Below are 12,580 nucleotides of genomic sequence, written 5' to 3' on the forward strand. Positions count from 1 at the left end.
TATATTGATGTTCAACTGAGGACCTGCAAGTGAGTGTCCTCTGTATAATCACAAGTAGAATCCCATCTAGGTTAACCAAAAATGTGCAGTTTCTTTTTAACTGTGTCCAACAGGGTAGATAGAATAATGTATTTCATTATTTCTGTGAACATTGAAATTCGTTCTTTTACTTAAATGGTACTAAAAACATAGAAAAATTGAATAGCTAGCTCTCATGATGCTATGAACTCAAGTATTTCGTGGTGATATAAAATAGGTTTACTCTGTTATACTTAAATGTACCGGTCTTTGCCTCCAACCAAAAGAGGCAGATCAATACCAATTCGCCACAGATGACTGCTTGCAATTGAGCTGATTGGAAATCCACTCATACAAGCAGTAAGTCACAACCATAAACAGTTTTAGTCACCACCACTGAATGCAGGAGAAGATAAAAGTTGTTCTCACTTGGAACCCTGGATTTTCCTACTTTATATCACTGAAACAGTCACTTTTAAAACTTACTATTATATACAATATCTCCTATTTGTTCTTTGTGAATGTATCCAGCGCAACCGTGGCCTGGCGGTCTAAAGCTTCAGACCTGTGAACAACACACTGAGGCTCAATTCTCAGGAAACGCTACCAGCGGTGTCAGAAATGGCATCTAGGCTGAAACTGCCATCCGCAACTGGGCATGTCCCCGAGACATCAAGGCTCTCTTTGCCACTGGGTTAGACACGACAAGCCAAGATCTCAAAGCCATTATTTACGTGACAATTGCGCAGGTTTTCCTTGCGAGCAAAGTAGATACAATACTCCATCTTTCAGGGATTCCCAAAAGCGCATATTTATTGATGTAATGCTTAATACTGGACAATTGGGAAGATGAAAATCTCCCTTATAAAAATCCAGATTGCACCACTCATAAATGATTATGTGTTAATACAACAAACAAATTGTTAACAAATTTTGAATCCTGTATTGGGAAACAATACAAAAATGCTATTACATATATATTTCAGTATATTTCTAAAAGAATTTACTTATACTATGGCCCATAATATACATGAGCTTATAGCACACAATCACTAGTGTTACATGATAAGAATCTTTGAGCTTCGAAGTGGTGGTTTTGATCGTAGGAATGAGGTGGAGGTATTTACACGATATGCACGAGCGGTCGCACAACTCTTGATTATTCGTAGTCGACAAGTTTACATGCTACAAATAACTTGTCGCACAACTCTGCGTTTTTCTATATTAGCCTGTTGCGCTTTTGGCTACAGCAGGGTGCATATTTTATATCACAGCTGACACGATTAAAATGCGTCCAAGGTCAAATATCAATGTCGAAACGTGCGGAATATTTTTCTTTCAAATTTGGAATTATTATTTTTTATTTTGGAGATATATTTTTAAAACTGAGAGCTGCGTAAGGATGATGTAAAGACGTCACCAATGAAGACAATGAAAATCCAAACTCCGTTCGCAAATATTTATGCAATAATACGATATTGATGTTTACATCATACGCAGTACTTTGTTGTTGATACGATGTTTTCAAAAATAGTCCCCTTGAATCGCTTCGAAAAATTAACTATACGGCGTTTTGAACCATTTACATGCTAAGAAGATGAAAAGTACGACAAAAATTTGTAGCATGTAACACTAGTGAATGTGTATGCTTATAAACCATAGGCAAAATGGAGTGCCATCCCTCAAGAATGCAATCTTCCTACGTTTCGAGTGTGACAAGGTTACCCAAAATAACAATTTGATGGCATACTTAAACCCGTTTACAATTGTCTCTAGCAAAAATTTCTTTAGTTATCAAAGAATTAAGTGGTACAGCTACTACTGAAATTTGCGCAACACTTTCACAAAAACATGTTTGAAGCTCCAGAACCTAGAAATGCACTGATTCAACCTTTTTGTAACCCCATTACTATATCAAAAAACATTAATTAGAAGAATAAATCTGATAATATGAGACATAATTTATTATATATATCATTTTAAATCATTTATATAAAAGAGAATCCAGTATGTTGCAAGACTGATGAACTTTACGATGCACATTTCCTTCAGCACGCTATTAGGAAAAGTTTGTTGTAGCAAACAACTGCTTCATCTGCCGTGTGCAAACTATGGCTACTTCACCTGACAAGTTCATTTTAGTTGTTTGTAAACTAATTATTGTTGAAACATGACCCCTCACATCTGTTGCAACTATTGAGCAACAAACAACGGTAGGCATGGGATTTAAGTATGAACAGGCAAATATCGTTAAGCGTGCAGTGCAATAACCTTTGATACTTGGGTTTTGACTTGTCCTTATCGCAAGCACTTGTCAAAGTCTGCCACACGTTTTAAGTGTCACCAGCAGGTGGTTTTATGTCCTCAATCAGCCAAACCACCAAAATGGCAATGAGCCAACCAGACTGTTAACGTGCAGTGTGTTATACAACACACAGGTCTACAGCAGACAAAAGAAAAATCATAGAGAAAGTTGAGAAAGCAAAAAATCTCAAACGCATCAAAGAAACTCAATTCGTTCCGAGATCTGAATTGCATGAAAAAAAAACTAAATAGTTTTATAAAAATCAGCTCAAATTTTATTTTGTTCACTTCTGAGTCCAACCTATAATACCCCCTTCATGAATACCTCAGTGATTGCAAATATAAGTCTGAAAAATATAAGTGTAAAATTTGCATTATATGTAAAAAATAAATTTGTAAGTAAATAACACCAACAGGGGTTGTTACCATGACGTTACTCCAACCGCAGAATAATAAAAGTTTAAACAAACATATCCTATATATTTTTATTATTGTTATATTCTTTCAATTTTTATTTTGTCACCCTTCAGTTCTGTCGTCTGGCCGTAACTCTTAACACACAAACTAATGCGCGGGCAAGTTTAACAGTGAAACTGGTTTCGCCTCTACTGATCGTTCCACCCTCATGATATTCTTAAAAGATGTATATAGGGAAGGCTTGCGCTTAACATGACGATCATGCTGAGCCTTATTTACATGCCTTTTTCCCTTGTTTATGATTGATTGGCCTAGTTGTTGTTTTACTTATCAGAGAATTCACATTCACTATGTTTCCATGGTGCGCGGTACTGCGAAGCAGCCCCCTCCGAAGTTGAGGGGATTGTACGTTTCCATGCTGCGCAGTGGTTTTCAGCAAATACCGCAAATTAGCCAGATAAGAGAAAGTGTATAAATCGAATCGCCTGATGGAGAAATAGAATCGATCACGGATACCTAACGTCAGAAACGGCCTTTTTATGCTTCTGTCGTCATACTCTCATTTACAATACACATTCACAAGGTTTTACAAACCTTGACACAATTTTTACATAGTAATATATTTTTAACAAGTATTTTTAAGTAATCTATTATTTAAAAGTTAATTTAGGACTCGTCACCTTTTTTTCGAAAAGTGTTGGCATCGATAACAAAGTCTAGGAAAGTAATCACCTCATCATACTCGTGAATGCAGACCATAATTAAATTTAGGTGAAAGATCGGAAGAATAGTAAAAAAACAAGATTAGCAGGACAACCTTTGTACTAGTTTATGGCCCTCGAAGAATCCGTCCCCACGGCATGAGAGCTATGCGCAGCCACTGCGCAGTCGCTGTTTCCTTGCTGCGAATTTGCACTGGCTTCGCACTGATCAGTGCGCAGCGATTTCAGTGCGAATACGTCGTTTCCATGATTCGGAGATAGCGCAACTCCGAAGCACTGCGCATCATGGAAACATAGTAATTTGTACATCTCATTAAAATAACTAATTAAGCAAAAATTCATTAATTAATCATAAAATATCTTTCACTGTCATTAAAATCTATATTAATAAATCCCACTCTATCATTGCGTCTGTCTGTTAGTCTGCTGCGCATTTCCACAATATTTGCCCGATTTCATCCAAACTAAACATACATATGCTCTGTGCCGTTTGTCAGGTCACTAAAAGTGTTTGGTGTTAAAACTCCATCTAGTTCCTGAAAACCAGCCTCTTGAACACCACCTCTGAGCCATCTGATTGAAAGTGCAAAAAATCCTGGGCATTGACAGGCTTACTGATAGTTCATTAAAAGCGAACAATGATAAATTCGTAATAGAATGTTTTTCACAGTAATGCAAAGTATGTGTAAGATTTTGTGAAGGAAACCAATCTATGAAAATTGATCACCAGTTAAATATTTGAAGTATTCACCTCATATGATCATAACTGATGGTATTTCATCACTTAATTCCAACAGCCTATTTTACACTTTTTGGCTGCAAAATCTAGAAAAATTTGTAAGATTATTGGCTGGTTGACACGCAGTATGTAATTTTCTTGTTCATTTCTTCCGAACACAGAAAATATTTTGAAATTAAACATTATCCCTGATATTAAAATACTTCAGCACCGCAATGCTGAGACAATACCATGAGCCTTATAACAATAGTTCACAATATTAAGTCATCTCAGACGTCACCATCAGAAAGGTATCTACACACTTTACAGACTTACAGGTACATGTAAAAGTACAGTTTAATTAACTGTTGTAAGTTCCTGTAACAATGATAATGATAATAATGGAGCCAAAATACAAACATTAAAATATTTTGCTATAAGCATAATATTTAGAGAATGAACACTTTTTGCTCAGACTCTTTGCGTTGTTACAATTCAATTGCCTAGGTTTTTACGCATGAGTTCATCAGTTTAGGTGATGGTTAACCCACTACCCTTATTAATCTTCTTCGTCTAAATCAACAGAACCCTGGTTTGATGAGCCTTCACTGTCTTCTTTATCCCAGTCTTTCATAGACTGAGATCCCATCATAAAATCATCCCGTAAGGCGCTCCATGTTGGCTCTTCCTAAAACAGAAGCATGAGAGATTTGGTCAAGATATTTGCTCAGCATATAGCATGGAGTTTGAAGCAGAAACTTTGACAATGAATACCGTAAAACCTCTAATTGAATGCCCCCTTTATTTGAACGACACCTCCATTTAACTGCCACTATAGAAGGGTTGGAAAATCGAGCGCCGCCCTTTAATTGAACGCCACCTCTATTTGACCACCATTCTCACATTTTTTGATCTTTCCGAATCCATAATCGCAAGTGATCAGTAGATAGTGTCCATAAAATCGTAGTAATAATGACTCAGTTACATGAATAACACTTATTTCGTCGTTTCTGTTCGTATCGAAGTTCATTTCCCAAATCCAAAGTATTGATACTTCGACGTACAGTATGTGAATGACAGTTTACACTTACCACGGTATATAAAAGATTAATTTTAGGCTAAAAGTTGTGCTTGGCACCCATGAGGCTAAAAGTTTATTATTTGTGCAAAAGGCAACAGAAAGGCAACGGGTAAAAGCTTTGCTATGCTCCAAAAATTGTTTGGACATCAATATCGACTAATTCAGCTGAGCAGAAGAGTTGAGGTCAGAAGACATTGTGGAAGATATTGAACAGCCAGAAGATGTTCATTCCATCGAAAGCAACAACCAGCAAGCAACTGGCCGAGCAAACGATGCAAATATTTTTGATTCAAAAATGTTAATTTTTGTTTCTGTATGGATTATAAGTACGGTTCGTTTATGTCACTTATTCTCGAATATATGTAGCCTATATTTGTAGTATTTCATAGATTATTATTATACAACTTATAAATTTGCAGATTTATAGCATATTATTTGAATAGCATCCGTGTGATTATCTTAACACGGCTTACAATGAATCGATGGTCATAACTCCTCTTCTATTGCACATAAAAAGCCAGTTTTGGCTGCAAACTGTAGCAAACATATCAAAGAGTGCAATGAACTTTCATGCAACAATGTTAAATATAATTATACAATGAAAATATGCCGTCAAGTTTAGAATGAAATGAAACATTGAAAGCTCCAACAAATTGCAAAGCAGGGAACAGGCTATATCATCGTAGCTTAATTGCAAGCAAATGATATCAACAGGTATTTTTCAGCTTCCCAAAGCATATTTATTTAGAGATCTACTACAACTTGGAAGTAAGTTAGCAAATTTATTACATCTAAAAGGGTTAATGTCATTCTGCTTGAAGGAGAGTGCAAAATATAGGCGATGTTCGCTTCGCTCATAAAAGGATTAAATTTATCTTCTCAAGAATCTGATGAGTTATTTAAAAAATACAACACCAGCCTCTATTTGAACGCCCACCTCTATTTGAACACCATTATAGGAGAAGGGTTGAAAAATAGAGTGCGATGGCATTCAAATGGAGGTTTTACGGTGAATACAAAACGATAAGCCCAGTCTGAGAAAGGGGCTATATTTATACTGCACTTCATAATACATCTTATAGATAATATATAAAATATATATTACGTATTATCTATAAGATGATCTATAATATCTATAAGATCTATTATCTATATATATTACACATACTTTTAAAAATGTGACCACAAAAATTTCTATAAGATTCAGATAAGATCAGAAATTGTAGGTATTTTTTTAATCATTTAAGATTTTTCAATTTCAATTTAAGTTTTTCAATCATTTAAGATTTTGTTTGTTGATCTAGCAGATCTGACTGCCAGGAGGTTTCTAGATTAAAATTGACAAAACTTGATCACAATGAAAAACATGTGCTCAAACTTCCTCAAAAAACATGTCAATAGTTAATCCTGTTAATAAAGTCTTGTTTAGCCAATCATCAGCATCAGGAACTCATGTTTACACAGCATTTAGGGAAAACAAAGGGACAAATTCTAACCAACCTACATGTATGTATCTTCAAATTACTTGAGACATCTGGAGCAATGTATTTGAGGTTATTACAACAATTATGAGCGAGTACAAAATGAAACCAATGTCAATAAAGACACGTAACACAGCAAACATGACCGCAACAGCCGATGTCAATAATGAGAGCGACAAACAGGAAGCACGACCATTGCCGCCATTTAGGAGGAAGGCTGGGCACGTCTTTTGTTCTGAGACTTTTAACCTCGATCAAATTTTGGTTGTTTTAATCTTGAAAAAACCTGGCAGTCAGATCACTTAAAACGACAAACAAAATCTCCAAGGATAGAAAACTATCTATACTATCTGATACAAACTTACAAACATTTCATGTCATCGCATCTTTCAAGCTGTAAATACTGAACAATTTTAGCATACTCTAGCACCTCATAAATTGGTGGTTAACTACACAACACATATTTAAGACCGGCACATGCGAGGGCGACATAGGACGAAAAGTGTTACCATATTCAGAACTATGAACATTCCCTTGCTGTTTTCTTTAACGAACGCCGGTTGAACTTTTTTTGATCAGTTTTTTTGTCAGCTTTGCGAGATGTATTCTCATTGGATAAATTAAGCGTGTCAAGGTTAATGTTATTCTGCTTAGAGAAGCAGATCAGATTCTATAGCATGAGACGACAGGCTCGCATTTTCAGACAAGCTGTACCCGATTGGCCAGATACGAAGGTGAAATCTGAAATTATTTACGCATTTTGATTTCTGCATAATCAGAAATTTTTTCCATCACGAACCTCCGCACTTCTGCATCTGAGCTTTACAATTTTCTCCTTATCCCATTGACATAGACTGAGGTACCTTCAACTTGCTCTACTAACTAATTAGAGGCTGTTCCCTACACCCTCACAAAGAAGGCACAAAAGAAGTAAAGGTTCCTCAGGTTCTCTAATCAGTGAAATGAGTTGATGGACCAGGTGTAGGTGATTTAGCTGTACCAAGACTGTCTGTACTAATTATTTAGTCGGAAAGACGTATGACCAGCCAACCATGAGGCTGTATGACACCTTGGAGAAGGGAATAAATTGAGTGCTTGACTGAGTTTGGGCATGAGCTATGTTGAGACAAAGTGGCAGGAGGCGTTGAGATATGAATCTCCACTAAAAATTAGGCTCGAGTATATGCTATGCCAATATCTCTCACATGACCATCTTGTGCCAAAACCAGTGAGCATGACTGACAAAACATAAAAAATGAGATTCGATATAAACAAAAGTCCTGCGTAGTGTCAGGTTAACTATATTTTAGAAGATCCGCTGTTGTTCGCATTGCAAATTAAAAAAACAGCAAAATCGGAAACCTAATATCGAAACAATGTATATACTTGCTTACACAAAGGTTCCATTGTACATGTAATCAAGCTTCCCACCTCAAGATACAAGTATATTGAAATAAAGTTTCTCTAGATATACCCTTTTGATTCGAAATAAGAACAAATATTTAAGATACACAGATATACACCGAGTGTTTCAAAACCATTTTTTGTATTTCTATTAAATTTATTATATATAATATATATATAATTATATATTATTAAAAATACCAAAAAGCCACTTTTGAAAGCAAAACAAAATATTTAGCTGCCAGGTTAGATATGTAAATTACATAAATGTCACATTTATCCTTATATCCCTTTGTTAGCTCTTCTCAGATCGGGCTGTACTGACATGATAAATGCAAAAAAAGCAAATCTCTCAAGAAACACAAAAAATGTTAAATTAATTTTCTTATTAAACGGAAAATCCTAAGAATATAGTGAGTTCACGAAGAGGAAAGCAGAGTCTACCAAACCTCCTGTTCTACTTAAGAAGAGGCTCGTACCTGACATTAAACTTACTCGATTTAAATAAAACCATGCTAATTATTTGTAAGAATTTTTGTCGGAAAACCATTTTAAATGTATTATATTATGCCATCCTTAATGTATTATGCATTGTAAAACATAAAAAATTAAAATGTGTAATGTTTTATTTTTTTTAACTGATTTGTTGGGAATATCAGAAAGGTTGTTTTACCTTTTTATGATGCAAAACAGCTGTTCGTAAAAAATTTATTTTCTCATCTTCAAGTCAACTCAAAATGATGTTAAATCTAAATTATATTTAAATTCCATGATTATGTAGGTATGTAAGATGATGCATCGCAGAGATACCCAAATTGTATCCAGAAATTGTAATACAGAAGCAACGCACCTCTCTATATTTTACCTCTTAATAAGAACACTTAGATGAATGAGATACACGAAATCAATTACATATTGTTTCACTAAAAATATAGCAGTCAAAATTATAACATATAAAGTATTGAAGCAGTTAAAAACACAGCTAAAGTATATTACCATGTAATAAAAAAGTGTGAGACACCAAGGGGTCAAGTGGGGTTACCGAAGAATATTTAAACTTTATAAAAATTGATCTGAAAATAAGGCTCTCAGTTTTCTTTAGTTTTTAAAAGTGTTTGTACCTTTCAACGGATTCAGTTTCAACAGAATCAGCTGAAGAAATCATCAGACTGCATCTCTATATTGAGCCTAAAAAACTCTGATCAACTTTATGCCTCTCTAAGGAAGTCAGTGGCAAGATCAATTACAGATATACAGATAAGATTGACTCAAGGTATTCATCAGTAATTTATAATGGCTAATTAATTAACAGCAAAAATGCTTTTAACTGCCACCTCATCTGTAGCCTATTAGCAACAGATGGGATGAAAAATTAAATCAGACCAGCCTTCTGTCATCAGAGACCATTTGAGCTTCAGAAAGCCGTATATAAATTCATGTCGAAAGCTGTCATTACGCGTGATAATTTGATAAACTTGGACGAGTGGGAACAAGATCATCTTCTTAGTTATTTGTGTTATCTTGCCTGATCGCTAGTTTTAGTTGAAAGAGAGAGAGAGCTTTACACTTGAGTAAATATTTATAAGGAGAACTTTAAGAATACTAAATTACTTTTGTTTAACCTAATATTGAGGCGATCTCATTTGATTATTGAAAGAAGACCCTGCCTGAGTCTTGAACTAAAGTCTTCATGGCAATAAAACCTAGTCTTAGCATTGGTATGAATTATGCTTCACAAATTCTTACAACTTGAATACTGAGCCCATCTGAACACAGTTGGTGAGATCAGTAAGGCTTCAAGGAGAAAAGCTTTATAAAAATATCAGCCAATTTAGAAAACTTAGAAAAATCTATTTGCTTTTGTTTTATTTTTTTGTCAAAGTTTCTTTTTTGTTTTGTCAAACAAACACTGTTGAGGGCTTGTTCAAAGTCACAGATTAAGGAAGATTACTTTGGTCTATTGCCTAATGTCTATTACCAAAATACTACATTCACATAAAATATAATAAATATTAAAAAAACAGAGATTCCAACAAAAAATTTCTTGCTCTGTATAATCTGTACCAAAAACTAGCTGATGACATTGCTAAGTTGAAATATCACTTTTTACGTCAGCTACTTTAAAATCCTTTCCGCTCTACTTGTTGAGAGGTTTCCAAACCACACCCAAAATCAGTGACATCACATAGGTTTATTTTTAATCAGCTAACGATAATCTATTAGACAATGGCGGATAAAGCGAGACCTGCACCATGAGAAGGGAGGTGACAACTAAAGATAACTTGACTTATTGTCCCAGAGTATTGATTGCGTTGCACCGTCTGGTACTGTAAACTGGAGAATAAATACTAAACTATAATGCATACAATAATCAGGTTTCTAATTCGCTTTAATTTACAGTTTAATTGATGCTTCATTGATGGCATGTTACAACAGAAATAATACGTCTATGTAATCTTGAATAGCAATAGGATTTGTGGTCGAGATACCGTTCTCTCCCGTTCACAAAAAAACTGATAACTTAAAACCGATGATATTTTGTATGGATTATGGAGGTTATAGATACTTGTATATAGCACGTTCTCTGAAATCCAGGAATACTGGCTGAGCTTGCGTTACATAGCCAATAATGGAAGACTTAGTGAAATATAATACACTGTATATAAATGTGTCTAAAATAGTTTTTTGTAAATATGTTAACGATTTTTTCGGTTTTCAACTTTTGTAACTTAAACAAATCTTTACTATAATAATAGTCATGTCCGTCTGTTTGAAGCCACGACTTGAAGGTTAAGACAAAAGATTTCAATAAGATTCGAACTTGAGACTTTCAGCCAGCACTTAACCAGCTGCGGCGATCAACTATCTTTTCATATTTTGGAATAATTGTGCCCATAGTTATTACACCTGACAATATCTCATGGCACGCGAGACTGCCAGGGTTCTGCTAGTTAAAATGATGGAGACTTGATAAAACTGGTAGATTGAATCATGCTCCGTATGTCCCTGTGTTATCAAGGTAGAGACACAACGATTGAAGATTAGCTAAAAATCATCAGATTGTTGACATTTTCTTGTCCCAGAATCTATAGTTAGTTGACAGCTAACTGACTAGCAACATGAATAATTCATATCACAGAATATTAAAGATAAACTTACATAAAATGTTAGTAGATTTTATCAAAAAGTATCGATTTTTTTTCTATTATTTGAGATTTTTTTTATGTTTGAGGTGATCTGACTGCGTGGTACTGTATAATATATCGTGACATTATTATTACTATGTAAAAAAACTGGTAAATTTTTGTTAATATTTTTTTGTATATTTCAATTTAAAAATACACTAGTTCGTGTTCGTGATAATTAGAAACATTTATTTCATGAATGCCTGTGTGCGTAGAAGGCCATGGAGTGAGCTTATTATAAGACTAGATGGCCCGTGCGTTTCAGTTCCAGTATCGCTCTCTGAAAATCGTCAGGCGACGTAAATTACCATTACGCTTTTATATCTTTTATACGATGCGCAATGTCTTCTTAATGGTGGCGATTTTCAAATCATCTACCTTGAAAATCACCACCAAACAATTAAGTCACCATATCTTGAAGCTCTACGCATAACAGCAATATTTAAAAGTCTGTTGTTCGACTAACAAACTGTCAGAGCTCTGTTGCAAGAAGACAAATACCACACGGTAAATAGAAATGAAAATAGATCACGTTTAAATATGCGAATGAGCCACAACTTGAGGAACCTTTCCCAGATTTAGTTGGAAGTGTGTTTATCGTTCCTACCACGTATAAATTCTACTATATAACTTCATAACAAACAACAAACACGTGATGTCACACCTTGTGAGCATGTGTCAGCAGAGAGCTATGTACAGCAAGTACAGTAACCCATGGGAAGGTGTGAGCGATGATCCCATGACAGACAACACAATAAACAACCTTCACTGTAATAAGCACCGTGTCTGTGCATCCTTGCATTTGTTGGAAGCCATGCTAACAGCGTTAGGGAACAAGACTGTTTTCAACTAGAATTGAACTCACTAATTTTGACTATCTAGACAACACTCCTACACCTGTGCTAATTGACTGCATTGCCATATTTAAGAATGATTGTACAGTTACTTATTACACTTGTCAGATATCTCATGTCATGGAACCGCCAGGAAACAAGCAATAACAATGCTAGCAATGTAACTAATAATTTATTAATGATTTAACATATATAAAAATAAATTATTTGGCTGACTAAAGGTGTGGTCACGCGAGCACCGAACCAACGTGGGATCGGTTCGGAGGCTGGTTCGGTTCGTGGCACATGTCACACGGCATCCGAAGTCACTTCGCTTCCTAGATACCATACGTATAGAGACAGGACATGGTTTCATTAGTAGTTTTTATGTATTTGAGTCAAATATTTCTATTGTAA

At 35.0% G+C, this 12,580-nt stretch overlaps 1 protein-coding gene across 1 annotated transcript in view; it reads right to left on the reverse strand.

The window, feature by feature from the left end:
- Nucleotides 1-4,169: 4,169 nt before the first annotated feature.
- The window catches only part of LOC137396689 (RRP15-like protein), a 51,993-nt gene continuing 43,582 nt past the window's right edge, over nucleotides 4,170-12,580 (reverse strand). The window contains exon 8 of the mRNA XM_068083004.1: nucleotides 4,170-4,867. Coding sequence (XP_067939105.1) covers nucleotides 4,739-4,867 — 129 coding nt within the window. The 3' untranslated portion in view covers nucleotides 4,170-4,738. The remainder of the gene's footprint in view (nucleotides 4,868-12,580) is intronic.

This window comes from Watersipora subatra, chromosome 5, assembly GCF_963576615.1.
Source record: "Watersipora subatra chromosome 5, tzWatSuba1.1, whole genome shotgun sequence".
NCBI classification, from domain to species: Eukaryota; Metazoa; Bryozoa; class Gymnolaemata; order Cheilostomatida; family Watersiporidae; genus Watersipora; species Watersipora subatra.